This window comes from Anguilla rostrata, chromosome 2, assembly GCF_018555375.3.
Source record: "Anguilla rostrata isolate EN2019 chromosome 2, ASM1855537v3, whole genome shotgun sequence".
Lineage (NCBI taxonomy): Eukaryota > Metazoa > Chordata > Actinopteri > Anguilliformes > Anguillidae > Anguilla > Anguilla rostrata.
This window is the reverse complement of record NC_057934.1, coordinates 14,237,551-14,253,204: the sequence shown is the minus strand read 5'-3', so window position 1 is coordinate 14,253,204 and position 15,654 is coordinate 14,237,551. Positions and strand designations below refer to the sequence as shown.

At 40.2% G+C, this 15,654-nt stretch overlaps 1 protein-coding gene across 1 annotated transcript in view; it reads left to right on the top strand.

The window, feature by feature from the left end:
• The window catches only part of LOC135247352 (inactive carboxypeptidase-like protein X2), a 42,153-nt gene that overhangs the window by 21,079 nt on the left and 5,420 nt on the right, over window positions 1–15,654 (top strand). The window contains exons 5-12 of the mRNA XM_064320692.1: window positions 3,404–3,488; window positions 4,501–4,651; window positions 4,939–5,027; window positions 10,015–10,138; window positions 10,391–10,587; window positions 11,135–11,314; window positions 13,107–13,404; window positions 14,137–14,276. Coding sequence (XP_064176762.1) covers window positions 3,404–3,488; window positions 4,501–4,651; window positions 4,939–5,027; window positions 10,015–10,138; window positions 10,391–10,587; window positions 11,135–11,314; window positions 13,107–13,404; window positions 14,137–14,276 — 1,264 coding nt within the window. The remainder of the gene's footprint in view (window positions 1–3,403; window positions 3,489–4,500; window positions 4,652–4,938; window positions 5,028–10,014; window positions 10,139–10,390; window positions 10,588–11,134; window positions 11,315–13,106; window positions 13,405–14,136; window positions 14,277–15,654) is intronic.

Below are 15,654 nucleotides of genomic sequence, written 5' to 3'. Positions count from 1 at the left end.
AGGAAGACGGTACCTCGGTATCAGTGCTTCTTTTCACTTTGGTCTAAAAATATCTGAGATCAGAGACAGACCCCCTTCCGTGTCTGAAATATGCAAATGACTGAAGTTGTGCTTTTAACCTTCCTTTCTCTTACTATTTCTCATAACGCATTTTCGAGACTCGTGCGGCTTATTTGCCTTGCTACGAAACTCTGAGAAGTCAGAAAACCATGGCAACGCAGGGAGTGGTTTTCAGGAAAACCGTTTCGTTCTCCGTCGGCATGTATAATCCCTCCTGGCGGTGGCATTTTCTGGGCACCGGTACGAAGGTTTGCCTGAGCCCCTGTGAATCCCCCCCCCCCCGCCCCCCTTGCCCTCATAAGCTCCTTCACAGTCACACACGTGCGTTTCCTCAGGCCCAGTGCAATCCACTCCCCGAGCACTTTGCAAAGGATTTCGACGAAGCTTTGCACTGTGGCGAGGGGGATTAGTCATAGCTGTTCACCTTGAATTATTTACGAGCTGTATGCCACGTTTCTGAGCTGAGCCGCTCTCTGGCAATTAAAAAGTGCTCGTCCTTTTCTGAGTCATCTCTTTTATTTATGGGTCAAATATCAGCAAATATGCATAAAAGTGTGTCCTATAGTGCAGTATAGGACAGCTGTATGTGCAGTTTTCACATCTCGATGGTTTAGATTATGTGCTGGGCTTAACGGTTGAAGTGATCAAAGGACTGGTAAAATGTGACCCAGCCATGATGACCCTTTTATATCCTCCTGAGTCCTGGAAATTCATTTTTGTCCACTGTAGAGGACATGAGTGTCTGGTCTTGAACCATGCATTCTGCTGTACTAGGGATTTCAAACTCCAGTTCTGGCCACAGTGTCTACAGGTATTTGCGGTTTCCTTTCAATCAGTTTCAACTTAAGGCCTTGAGAACAAAGTCTGTGGACAGTTAAGCCAATAAATGATTCACTTGTGCTGAAGACACCAGGCCCCTGGCCCTCCTAGATTGGAGTTTGATACCCCTGAGCTATACTGAAACCCACACTACCAGGGACAGTCAAGAAAAAAAATTATAGTAATTTGAAACTATTTTTGCTGCAACATGTATTTGTCATCCAAGACACTTGTATTATGTCCAAAAATTTAAATTCTTACATTTTTTTCCCACTGAGTCTCAAAAGGATGTGGTGTTAAGTCAAACCTCCTTTATTTTTAAATGACCACATTCCACAACATCTCAGCACGGATCTCACCCTATTTCGATCTTGTCCTGTTCTCTTCTATTTTCCCTCTAATTGGGAGTGCAGATGTGGAGTGTGGATTTGAGATGTTCAACAACTCTTTGCAGCTTCTCAGCCATATACGGTGGTGCTTCCTGTCAAGGCAGAAAGTGTGAATTCCCCACACCCCTACAGCCTCCCCCCACCCTTGCCTAGACGCCCCCCCGCCCCCACCAACACCACCACACAGCACAGACCGTGCAGCGAGGAGTGCAGGTGTCAGACTCAGCAATTATTTATAATAGCATTGAAGCTGCCTGTTTGGCTACAGACTGCGGGTCATTACAGCCAGTTAATTAGTCGGATTGGGGAGCCTCTGCGGGTTCGCGGTGGCACCGCAGAGCCCAGTGGAAGCTGAGGGAAGCATGTTTCTGAGAAGGGGTACTCCTCAAGTACAGCAGCTCCGTGTGTGTGAAACCACGGTAACAACACGGCGAATGAGCTGTGTTTTATAATGGGGTTTTTCAGCTGAGACACACAAAACCGCGCATACGTTACATGCAAATATGCACTTACCGGCAGATACAAGTGTAAACTCAAATTTCAGACAAGAAGCAATCACAGGAGTTCTGTTGATAAAGGTTCCCACCCAAAGTGCTGGCTGTTCTTTCTGTGCTAATGTCCCTGTTATACCGTGTGGCCTGAGCTGTGTACTGTATAACAGCCCCTAGCCTGAGGGGGAGTGCCTCTGTTGAGTGCACTCTCAATCTTGAATGCTCTTCCACTGCTATGATCTTTCTCCAGATGTGGATGGCACTGCAGTGACTCAAAAGAGACAATGGGTGATTTCAAATTGTGGGGGCAAATAAATTGTCAAAAGTTTCTGCTCAATTACTTTTTATGTGAATTTGAAGTGACATGAGAGGGGCTCTAGTTTTCCCAAAGACAAATGACAGACAAACTAAATGTAATGAAATGAAACTTAATTGGCATGAAATCTTGTGTTTGTGAAGTCCTCTTCACTGACACGTCACCTGGGGAGTTGTGGGCTCAATGAACAAATTAGGCTGCTTTTATTTCCCTCTCGCCACAGTTGCAATGCAGATGTTACTCTGATTGATAATGTGGTAACAGTTATGACATTTTTCATGTTGCTTTCCCTCAACATGGACAAAGACTCGCTTGTGCTTCTAATCTATTTTCCAGGAAAGTGGAATTCCCCTCTGATACATCTCCCACTGAAGTAAGAGCAGGTGGCTCACACATTTCAGTACTCATTCAGCAAGTGAGGCAGAAAAAGTTAAGCTGGAGTTTATGATGACGCTATAAAACACTGAATTAACCTTAAGCTCAGGCATTACATTTTTGACAGGATTATGTTTCCTTTTGGAGGTTCTTTAAAATCAACAACATTCTACTTTGAGAAGTCAAAGCCAGTCACAACAAAGAGAGTTTGATAGTAATAGCGTTAGAAAAAGTATTAGACCATTCATTATTACAGTATTAATAGTATTAGATCATTTTTCTCAGTTTCTATTCATGTATATAATGTGTGCTCATCTTCTGCTCATGAACCACCCTCTTGTGACCACAAATCTTATATCCTGTTACATTTTGCAAACTAAGATGGTTGTTGTAATTTACCATAGGTATGACATCCTTTTCAGCTAAAACATTGTTCTTCTGAGACCAAACCTACCGGTGGTGTGTGATGCCAAAAAGCATCAGCATGGGTGGATTTGTTGTTGAAAGAAGGATGAAGGCAGAAGGATGCAGAGGATTTGGAAAAATCCTGTCTTGGAGGAATCGTCAGAGATCTTATAAGATGCAACAGAATATGTACAGTATATCTGGGAGTATTATCCTTGCACAGGGAAGGTGAAAAAAAATTTAAAACAGGAATGAAAATAATTGTGGGACACATTTTTTGGAAAGAATTATCTCTTTCTGAGCAATTGCTTGCAGAATCTTGGATGCATTATTTGCTTGCTCAATTTCTTGCTTGCTCAAGCTTGCATGCATTGTTTATTTTATAAAACCTTCATTGCTCATCTTGATCAGTGGCATGAATAATTTTGGAGGACCGTATTCACATAGAGCAAGATGTGCTTGCATTTCTTAAATGGCTGTTCAAATTCAATAACAGATGTACGTTAACAGGAAACAGATTACATGGCTGTCATTTCATGTGTTTTCAGAAGCGACTGGGTGACATCATACAAAGTCCTGGTGAGCAATGACAGCCACACATGGGTTACCATTAAAAATGGAACAGAGGACATGGTGAGTGACCAATCAGCAAAATGACAGTTCTGCACATGTGCAATACACATGCATGCAATCCAGCGATCCAGTTCCACAACCATGTTTTGTTTGTGTATGTAGTGGCTAAACCTCATCTGTCCGTATTTCCTTCAAACTGTATCAAAAAGCCTGAAGGGATACCTTTGAAAATAATAAATGCTTTCCTGTTATCATTGTTGACTTGGCTGTACAGTTAAATGGAACACTGCCAGTAGAGCCAGAGAAGGTGTACTCTCTGAAGTAGACAGGCATTCAGGCAGCATTGCTGTGTGAGGAACTTTCTAGAACAAACTCATGTCACAATGACAGAACTGATTAAGTGTTGGGGCAAGTTCGAAGCTCAGAACATTGACATGAATGGAAATGAATGTGAGCATGTATTGTAGAAAAGCAAATGATATTATTGCTTTTTTTATTCTCTGCAAAGGGATATTTGATCGCATTGTGTTCTGAAAATGCTTGTAGCCATGATTATTTTCATATTTGACTTTAATCAGATTTTTACAACAAATATAAGTCTGAAACTGCAGGCAATACTTTATTGCACATTATGCATGCTTTATGCACTCAGCTAGGTTTTTAATAACCTGAAAGGTGTTGCTCTGTCACTAGAAAATCTTGTTCAGAGGCAGTATACATCTAATTATTAGAACAGCTTTGATTCAGAACCGAATCCACAAGTCTCTCCAAATCTAAATTCTTTTTTTTAATGGTCAAGTACCTATGCATACATATTCTATAATATACTGTATATCCATATATGTGGTGTGGAACACTGTATATGCATATTTTTTGTAGAAGAGGATAGTGGGCAGAAATTTCCAGAAAAAGGGATCACACCTTTATATGACAGAAGTGTGTCTTCACGTCTTTTTGCCGCAATGATTACGAATTCCCAGACGACAATAGATAGAGATTATTTTACACTGAAAAAAATTAACTAATAATTAAATAAACCATAGCATTATTTCCCGTGTATCTGGGCATGTAGATTTTCATGGGGAACAAGGAGAAGGAGATTCCAGTGCGGAACAAGTTGCCTGTGCCAGTCATCGCCCGCTACATCCGCATAAACCCGTGGACCTGGCACAGCACCGGCAGCATCTGCATGCGGGTGGAGATCCTGGGCTGCCCCATGCCAGGTAAGGATCCAGGAGGGCGGCGGCTCATGGAGGAATAAGATGATCGATATTTGTCCATGGGCAAATCTGCGTACTTCTGCATAACCTTTGCAAATGTTTTTATTTTTTTGTCTGATACCGTAAGAAAGGCCTAATGGTTTTCTTGGTATCATGTTTAAGCATATAGTGTGTTAAAATCAGTCAGACTCAAAATAAATAAATACATACATAAATAAATAAAAATACAGTGCTAAGCAATTACTTTAATACTTGTTTTTGTTTTTAATTATTTCTATATTTCTTGTCAGACCCCAATAATTACTACCACCGACGCAATGAGGTCACAACCACAGACAATTTGGACTTCAGGCACCACAACTACAAAGAGATGAGGCAGGTAAGCTGGATCCTCTGAATTCCGATACCGCTTTCCGATCTAAACAATTATTTTGCTAGCAGAAAGCTAACACTGCTGCAGATGCCATTTGCATCACAGCTAGCGGGTTTATCTGGCAAGGCTTTGCACACTAGTCAAAGCTACGATTAGCCAGCGAAGAAATTTAAAGAAAGGACTCAAATAACTAAAAATTACAGAAGAGAGCAGCAACAATAACAGATATTTACAGCAATATGTACGAAATGTAAATAAAACATATCATTTATCACACCTACAGGTAGCAGCACACGACTTACACAAGTGAACGGTAGCTGAAAATACAGCCCTGTGTGACATAATTGTGTGAAGAGTCGCTAACCACATAGCCGATAGCAATTTGTTTTTCAAAATTACAATAAATTTTTTTAGATTAAAATAGGTGAAGAGCTTTTTTTTCATTTGCAAACAAATGCCCAATGTCATAAATTATTTTGAAGGAATTGGGAAAACGCCAATCATTTCCATGTTTTTGATCCAGAAGTCTCGAAAATGCTAACGAACCTGAAGGGAATGCCGACATGACTTCTGAGGCCCATGCTGTGTGCCTGGGCAATGGACCAATAGCAAAAGCCAGAAATCTGCTCTGCAGAACTGGAATAATTGGACTCAAACCAGCAAAGTCTTGTATATAGATCTGGAAAATTTGTGGACCACACTGGGGTGGATTAAAAAAAAAAAAAAAATTGTCTGTACAGTATTGGGCACAATTGCAATTCTGAATACGCAGACCACATTAATCTTCACAACTTTTAATATTGCACAATAAGTTCCATGGTTGTTGTTTTCTGTAAGTATGCTATGGTTTATCCATATTGAAAAGCAACTATTTTAATGATTTACTTCATATTGAGTGCCTGTTATGGACAGAACTATGTCTATTACACATGGACAGTACTATGAAAAGAAAAAGTATGTTCTCATCAGTTTATGTTTCTATATGGTATAGGTAGTTTGTGTAACATGGTATTGGTTACACCTTTACATTTCAGACTTGTCTCACAGGTTTAAAGAACCATTCTGCAAAGCAGTCTGCATCTGTTCTTTACTGTAGAAATATTTTACAAACATTAGCTTGCATATTGCCTGTTACCTCACACCAGGTATTAATTGTACAATAAAACATTAATCTTGTTGTTACAGACAGATGATTATTGGCAAGTATAAGAATGAGACTATACTTTACTACACAGTGTGACTATACAATTCACTATACCTGTAATGTACTCATATAAAATGCACTACAGTGAACATCTTTTAATCCAAGGGTCTGAGTTTAGAATCTTGGTGTGCAAACTTATCTGCTTGACTTCCATCAAAAAGTCCTGAAAAGGGTACTCTATGTAGAAGGTACATCAGTGACATAACATCCCCCATTTCAAAACTCTGATTGGGACAGAGCTGACCTGACCCTATTTACCTCCGCGATCTCAGCTTCCTGTGTAAGTGAATCTTCTGTGTACATTCACCGCAGTTACAATACCACACACAGTATACTACTGAGCCAACTATAGGAAAAAAATGAAAAGAAAATTGTGAAAAGAAAAAATAAAATATATCTTTGGCACCCACCCTAAACAAATCATCCTGTCAGTGTTTTGATTTGTAGGAGATGTGAAAATCCTTCCTGTTCAGTGAAGGGTCTGCTGTTTTTAATGTCGGGCTAGAACTGTGCTGTTTCTGGCAGTGATTGCGAAAGTTGGATGGACTCAAGGAAAGAGGCCAATGATTTATTTGCTCTGTAGGTTGCACTTGTGGATAATGATGATGCTGTTAAACACAGCATATCAGCTTCTGTACTCGCTGCTCTTGAATGTTTGACCCTAATAGTGGGGGTTTGTAGGCTCACCCAAGCTTATGAAACTTAGTTATCCAGGCGGTCTCCCATCCAACTACTAACCAAGCCCATTTGCTTTGCATCAGCCAATGGGCAGGAGCAACTGTAGCTGCTGTTAAGTGTTTGAATTTTCAAAAAGTGGCTGTTGCCACTAGTAGGCAACTTTTGCCAATCAAAGTCTGAATATTCTCTGATGAAAGATGCCACATAGGGATACAGGGGTCCTGCTTTATTCTGGACTTTCTGTCTGGTCCACCAGTTGTTTTGAACCTTTGAGGAACACTTATTCTGCCCTATAAGCTTTTGTTTTTCTTCATTGCTCAATTTTTCAGTTGAAACATTTTCTGTGAATGGCTTCACGATACAACCAATAGTACTGTATCCCATGCCATGTATATGAAATGGTTACCCATGATGCATTGCCAGCAGTAAAATTTTTTTACAGCATCATATTGCCCAGTATACTGTAAAATAGAGTGCCATTTCCAAAAATGACTTACAGTGTAGAATACATCGCATGGTTTGAGTCTGCAATATAGTTACATTGGGCCTCATTCACTAAACCTTTCTGAAATTATTCTTACTTTTGTTCTTAAAAATGTTCTGACAAAAACAATATGAGATTCATTACACATGTGCAGACCTTTTTTGTGCATATCCCAGGTGTATGAGATGATGAATGCTGGCTGTTTGTAAATTTTATGTGCAATCCTGTTCATGTGATTTTCATATGGAAACAGCCATGAACAAATACAGATTAGAAAAAAGATGAATGCTGAAATGTTCCTGGAAATGTTCTTACACCCAGTTAATGATCAAGTATGATTGTTCTCATGTTTTGTGTATGAGGCCCATTGTGACATTTGAGACTGTCTTGTAATTACTATCCAAAACTGCAGAAACATTATGGAAAGCACTATAAACAGGGAAAGACAAATTGCCAAAAAAAGAGAAAGCATGGAATAAGTAACATCTGCAACTTCTGTGTCAAAGAATTCAGCCATAATTAATCTTCTGGGAGAAATAAAAGATGACCTAGAACCTCCCACACAACATTCCCACTCCATCCCACCAATAGTCTAGCCTTGCACAATTACACTATCTTACATCTGGATCATTTCAATCAACAATTGCAGCCACAGCTGGAATATGACAATTCGCATTTCGATACGCTCTTACGTCACACTAGAAGATACATCGATTTCCCCACATCTGCATGTTTTAAACTCTACTTCATATGCAAAATGCCATTAGTAGGCAGATCCATTCGCTGATTGTGTAATTAACTGTAGCCTTGGTAAATAAGACAATTTACTAAGTAAATAAGTCAATCTCAACAAACACATTGCCAATTCACTCACATATACAAAGCACTGCCTATAAGTCACTAATTAACACTTGCTAAATCTAGGCATGCTATTAAAAACATTGATATCAAAATGAGGCCAAGTTACAACAAACAATATTGGCTGTATTACCTCAAACAAATTAATCAAGCTCAATTCCAATGCAATGCTACCCAATGTTTCCTAAATTATTTAATGTACAGTGACCTGGCCCTGTTATTTTTCACCTTACCATCTGAAGAGAATTTTACGTATTGTCTTATGTGTAGGTTTGTCGTGTATACAATAACCCATTAAAAACACTCACCGTAATCCAGTTTAAAATATGACAAACACTTCGTGGTAATTTCTGTCGGAAACTCTACAGAAGAGCAAAACTTTCAATATTGTATATGTGGCATGCCCAGTCAAGCTGTGGACTGCATATGCACCAACATATCTTTGTCAGGCCACATTTTGCACTGCACATTTTATGTATGTAAATCTGGCTCTTATAGTTTTGGTCTGCAAGAATGCCTGGCTGATATACATGACAGATGACAGATGAGTCAGTGAGTGACAGGCAGATCCTTTTTTCTCTTTGCTTTTTAGTCGAAACAGATCATTGTTTGCTAAATTAAATTTAGGTTCCAAAGGAATTAATTAAAATAAAATCTTTATTTAGTGATTGTTTCTGAGGCAGCAAGCATATCATGGAAAGCATTGATTTTTATTATAAATAGCATTGTTTGACAGAACAGATTACAGTGAGTTACTCCTTTTTTTATTTCTTCTCATTCACACAGGATTCATTATTTGGTTTGATTGTCAAATGTATTAAAAATGTATTTCAGCAATAAGTTACCATCCTGTACCAATTTATCCAACATCCCTGCTTGTAATAAAATGCTCTAAAATAGAGCTTCCTTACTCACTGATTCAATACAGAGTCAGTCAAGTTGTAACTTCTGTTGTTTTTATTACTCAGCATCCCCACAGCATTGCGTAACATTATTATACTTAGGTGAAATTATGACTTTTACAGAAGGCTGGTAGCTTTCAACTGGAATTTGAAGTTTTTTGTATGATGTGTAATCAATAATTAATATTTTGAAATAATGTTAAATACCCAAGTCATGTTGAGGCCTTGTTTTATCACAATCATTAAACATTAAACAAATCATTTTTTTTTGTCCTGCTTTTGACTCGGTGATTATAATGGGGGTTGTAGTGGAGGCTTAAATCTGATAAATTCTGTCATACACTCAGTATGAGTGCAGTACCCTGGACCATGTCAGGAGCCCAGTGGGGCATTGCATAATTGGCCTCAGAGACACCCAGTGAGAAAGGGTTTCAGTTGACAGGGTTTCCCTTACCTCATTTAGCATTAGCGAGTCCTCTAACTGATTGGGTGCCTGTGATCTGCCTGTGCCAGCTACATCAGCTGTGCAGTGTGGAGGAGAAGCAGAAACAAATGAAAATGAAAAATGAACAGGAACGGTGCCAGTGCAATAGTTATAATTAATGAAGATTAGGGGATTGAATTGAATTCAAGCAGCACATTCTGTACAGAAATAAGTAATGTGGAGGAACGCCATCTCTCAGTAAAGAACCAGTCCCAGTTACAATGTGTGATTTCACACAGTGAAATAACACATTGTATTTCACATAAAAGTTAGTTAATGCTATGTCTTACGCAACATTTTTACTGCTGTTGGCCATGGAGAAACTTAGTATTCTACGTGCTTGACTGACAATGGTGGGACTATCCTATTTCCATCTCTTACAGCTGATGAAGGTGGTGAATGAAATGTGTCCGAACATCACGAGGATCTACAACATTGGAAAAAGCCACAATGGTCTGAAACTCTACGCGATTGAGATCTCTGACAATCCTGGAGAGCATGAATTGGGTAAGAGACACCCAGGAGGCTGATTACTGATTAACTGTTAAGCACAGCCATTTTGTCAAAAAAAGGACGGTAATTGGATTAATTACACTGCATCTTCATTAAAATAGAATATATTACTATTTTGCTTGTAAGTGTTGACGTTGTTGGGAAGGGTATGAAGCGGATTTATTTCACAGTTGTTATTGTGATCATGATTGGAGAAGAGGCGTGTTCGCGTGCTGTTCTGGAAGGATCTGAATTTCATCCGCCCAGGTGAGCCGGAGTTCCGCTACACCGCCGGTTCCCATGGCAACGAGGTTCTGGGGCGAGAGCTGCTACTGCTGCTGACGCAGTTCATGTGTCAAGAGTACCTGTCCGGCAACCCACGGATACGGCACCTGGTAGAGGAGACCCGGATACACCTGGTGCCCTCCATCAACCCTGATGGCTATGAGAAGGCCTTTGAAGTGGTAGGTCTGCAGGACCCCAGTGACCCTTACTTACTGTCCCTAACAAACAGTCCTGCTCAAAGGGGAAATGGACCATTTTAACCCTTTAAGGTGTAAGATCACAAATACTGTATGCGGTTAGACTGTTCTCAACTGAACTTTCTAATGCTGATGTCACAATCACACCATCTAGAACACTGTCTTGAAATTTTGAAAAAAAACGTTCCAAAAAACCTACTCTTTAAAGGATTAAAGAGCTCTAATTAGATTTTTTTCATTCTGCTCTGCTGTTGCTTCTTTTATGCTGGAAAGTCTAGTTTTGTTATGCTGGATATATATTTTTGTGATCTAAGATTCTTTGTTTCTTCCCATAGTATCTTATGTAATTGAAACGTTTCGAATGCTAATGAACATTTTATGTAATTTCCAGTTATTCTAAATTGCACATACATATGAAGCCATGGCTTTTAAAGTTTACGTTTTGATGATTTTAAAGCTTATTAGGTGGTACTGTAATTTGTTTAGTTTCATACGTAGAGCCTGTCTGAAATCATGACATGACCTCCAGGGCTCTGAGCTGGCAGGGTGGTCTCTGGGTCGTTGGAGCGAGGATGGCCTTGACATCCACCACAACTTCCCTGACCTCAACTCCATCCTCTGGGAGGCCGAGGCCAAGAAGTGGGTCCCTCGGAAAGTCCTCAACCATCACGTGCCCATCCCAGAATGGTACCAGATGAAAAATGCCACGGTCAGTCTGAATATCTGGTTGATTTCATGCTTCTGGATATTTATTAATCTTTGCACGACACCAGGATTATTAAATAAAGGCAGACTGTAACATATCAACATCCTGGGTGTATTTTTTCCATGAATGCAGAAGCCTTTTCACTTATACGTAAGTTGGTATGTCACAGTTGGTCATAACACATTTTTAATTACTCTGCATTGTCCATGTGAACTCTTCTACATAATAGTAGCTAGGTGTGCGACAGACTTATTCTACAGTAATTCTACATATACAGTGCCTTCCAAAATTATTCACATCTTTACAATGTCAGTTATCAGGGCATTTGTGGCCTAAAGCCATTAAAATAAAATAAAAAAAATAAAAAAACACTTCAAGCAACTACAAAGCAACTTGTACAGAGAGTTATGCCTCCAGAGGTTTTATGTCTTACCTAATTATTCTTCAATAAAAACTTTTTATTTCATTTTCAGTTGGAGTTATTTCCAACTGGGCCTCTAAAACCAAAATAATACTTTTATAAAACTCCAGAAAGTGTCACTTAAAAGTCATTGCAAAGCCAAAGCTGTTGCTAATATAAGTCTGTTGGTCTCTCTAATTGTTTGTATTTAGACAAAAATATGTTGGGAAGAACCCAGTCTCAAAGTGTTCAGAATGGTGCAATAAGCTATTCGGCTAAAAAACAATTAGTCCTTAAGCAGTGATGTGCCTCGTGGTCTGAAACTGAGCCCGGACATTGCCAGTACTGACTCTGGCCAGGAATTCCATGGGGCGATGCACAATTGGCCACAGTATCTTCCAGAAAGGTAGTTTCAGGGAACAGGTTGGCACCTTCTCTCATCATGAAATAGGACTTCTCTGGTCAATCAAACGCTTGCAGTCCAGCTCAGGAGCTGTGAAGTCCTCCAGCTCAAAAGATTGTAGAGCTCAGCTTCGAGACAGCAGAGTGGAACGAGACAGTAGCGAATATTAAGTGCTAGGATATTTTAAATTTAAAATAAATACATTAGTAATACTTAAGTAAATTGGCATGTTTCGTAGAACTTCAAGTTGGTCTTGAGGCATCCTTGTAATCAGCAAACAATTCATGTAAATTGCTAGTAAAAAAGAATGAATACAGCTGGTTTTGTAAATGTTGGATTGATGGCCATAACAGTCGTACATTCTACTGGAAAATTGCGTGTTTTCTAAATCTGTGTGTCCATAGAAAAATTGTCCCCAAGAGCTGGGTTTCCTCGGTTACTCCACACTGACAGTGACTCACACACTCACATAAATAGCAGCACAGCTGCATAAAACACAGCTTTGTTTTGTGCCAGGCAGAACCACCAGTCGTCAACACTATCGCAGGAAGATGTGAAAATTGCATTCATTTCCCCCAGTGTGTAGGATAGCATTTAAACAATGAATGGGTTTTTAGGAAATGTCACCCGTAAGGCGAAATGGGCTAACATGCTCCAATTTTCCAATTATTGGGAGCACACGTATCAATGAAAGCAAAAAGAACTGGTCGATTCTGAACATCTGCTGTTTGGCTGAAGCACATTTTTTTCAAAGGAAGCCAAACACCAGTTTTTTTTTAAATGAATGATGGAACTGTTATGGTCATTGAAACATTTATAGCTCACTAAACGGCCTTTCTGTGTTTGGAAAAAAGGTTTGGCCCCAATGCCAACTTGTTTAAAAATAAATAAATAAATCTAACTTCAACAGCATTTTCAATGTTGTAAATTTGCTTTGGGGTGGGGTGGCACAAGTCCGACTACGAAGCTGCTGGTTTCGCTTGCCCGGGCAGGTTGCTATGGAAACGCGGGCTCTAATAGCCTGGATGGAGAAGAACCCGTTTGTGCTGGGAGGGAACCTGCAGGGCGGGGAGCTGGTGGTGACCTTTCCCTACGACATGACGCGCGTCCCGGGGAGGACCCGAGAGCAGAGCCCCACCCCCGACGACCACGTCTTCCGCTGGCTGGCCTTCTCCTACGCCTCCACGCACCGGCTGATGACCGCTGCCGGCCGCCGCGTCTGCCACACCGAGGACTTCGCCAAGGAGGACGGCACCATCAACGGGGCATCCTGGCACACGGCCCCTGGCAGTCAGTCTCCTCCTCAGTGCTCTCTCTCTCTCTCTCTCTCTCTCTCTCATTATCTCTCTCTCTCTCTGTCTCTCTCTTTCTCTGTTTACTTTCGTCTCTTATGCTCACTCTCTCAGTTCAGTTCAATTCAGTTCAATTCAATCGTGCTTTATTGGCATGCCTGTCATTTTCTCCCTGACGTGCTTTCACTCTCTTTCCATCTCTGTCTCTCTCTCTCACTCTCACTCTGTTGCGTCACCCTTGATTTCTTTCTTTCTCTCTCCTAGCGTGATGCTCTATGATGCTTTCTATGATATTCTCTGTCATACGCCGCATTTACATTTTTTGTCTGATTCTTGCATACTTCCACCTACCGTGACCTCTCATTGCACTTTATACAAGGCCTGCCTTCTCAGATGTCACAGTGTCCTCAGTTTAACTTCAGGTCTTGTTCAACCGCGTGTTTCTTTTCATGAATTATTCATCGGTCAGCACAGTACTTTCTGCACTGCAAAATGAATACAAATGGCAGGCAAACAATTTTAAGCCAAATGACTGTATCTCAGGAGTTAAAATGTCTCAAGGTGATGTGGTGTATAGGAACCACTGGGTTGGGGGAGGGGAGCAAATTACCTTTTGTTCTCTAGACATACATTCTTTTTATAGCAACTTAAAGAAAGAGGAGTCCATTTGGGATCTCAGCGTGATGTCTTAATAAGGCCGGCCATCGCATACATTGCTTTGCTTTGACAGGTATGAATGACTTCAGCTACTTGCACACCAACTGCTTTGAGCTGTCCATGTATGTAGGCTGTGACAAATTCCCTCATGAGAGCGAGCTTCCGGAAGAGTGGGAAAACAACCGCGAGTCCCTTCTCGTCTTCATGGAGCAGGTAGAGAGGAGCTCTCTCTGCCAAACACAAATGCACAGGGGCACTCAGTCACACACGTACACACACATGTGTTCAGTGCATTGAGTAAACAATCGAGTCTGTGAATTTAATTTTATTCCCTCAGAATATGCGTGTTATACTCAGTTATACTCGTAGTCAAATTCTCACAAAACTGATTCACTACAACAATCGACTTATTCAGATTCCTTTTATCCCATTGGCTACTCAATCCCTTGCATTCTCTAACCACTTTGACTCATCAGATTGTTACTGCAACAGTCTGACTGAGACCTTTGACCTACTATGGTTAAATAACGGGAAATAAACAGCACCTGAATAACACTGAATAACATGCACCATTGTGGAGTTTTTTTGGAGAGGGAAAATCAGGATTCTGAACTGGTATTCTTACCTTTGTCTTCATCATGCCTTTACTTCTGTGGGGTATTACAGTACAGACACCCAGGTCTCTTCTGTGATAAGATAAATCCCAGAGTTTGGTTGGGCACACCATTTTATATCTCAGCCGTACATCTAGACATATTAATCTAGGGTACAAAAAGAGCATTTTGTTTTGTGGTGTTATTTTTCTGCTGGAAAAGTTTCAGTGCGGTTGCATTTAATAGGAAATGTTTTTGACATTGTTTCAGAACAGTAGTTGAAACAAACTTTGTTTTCAGCAAAGAGAAAGCAAAGTATAAAACAAATACTTTGCTTTCTAACCGGAATAAATTTTATTGTTGAGTTTTTCAACATTACTGTTTCTTTAGATATTCTTGACAATCATTTCGCACAAAGAATGGTCAGAATAATTACAGACGGCACGGATATAAAAAGGACAATGCGTGCGGGAGAATTTTGGCCGGCGCCAGGCGTTTTAGTGACAAAATGAAAGAAAACAGCCCTGTTCAGAGCGGCATTCACTGCGTGGTTGGTACAAAGCAGACATCCTGGCACTGAAAGGTGTGATAGAGATTGTGCTGCATATGGGATGCAGATTTACCGAACGATTATTCACTCGTACGTATGTTTGGAGTTTGACGAGCCACAGAAGCAGTGTAAGACGCAAGGCTTACGGTGATAGCATTTCATGACATGCCATACTAAAAATCAATGTCAATATTTTATAATTTTTGAATGGTTTGATTCATTTTATCTTTATCTTTCATCTTATCTAAATTTTATGGTTGTCTGTAGCAGTCCAGGTGGTCTGCCAGCTGAGATTCTTTTGGATGAACACCTTCACTAACATGTGTGAGCAGGTCAATTCCACAGCTTCATGACCTTGCAGGGAAAAGACTGACAAGATACTTTTCTCTGCGTTGTTTACTCACCTACTGATAGCTTTGGCAAGTTAATGGTCTGTTTATTCATTTAT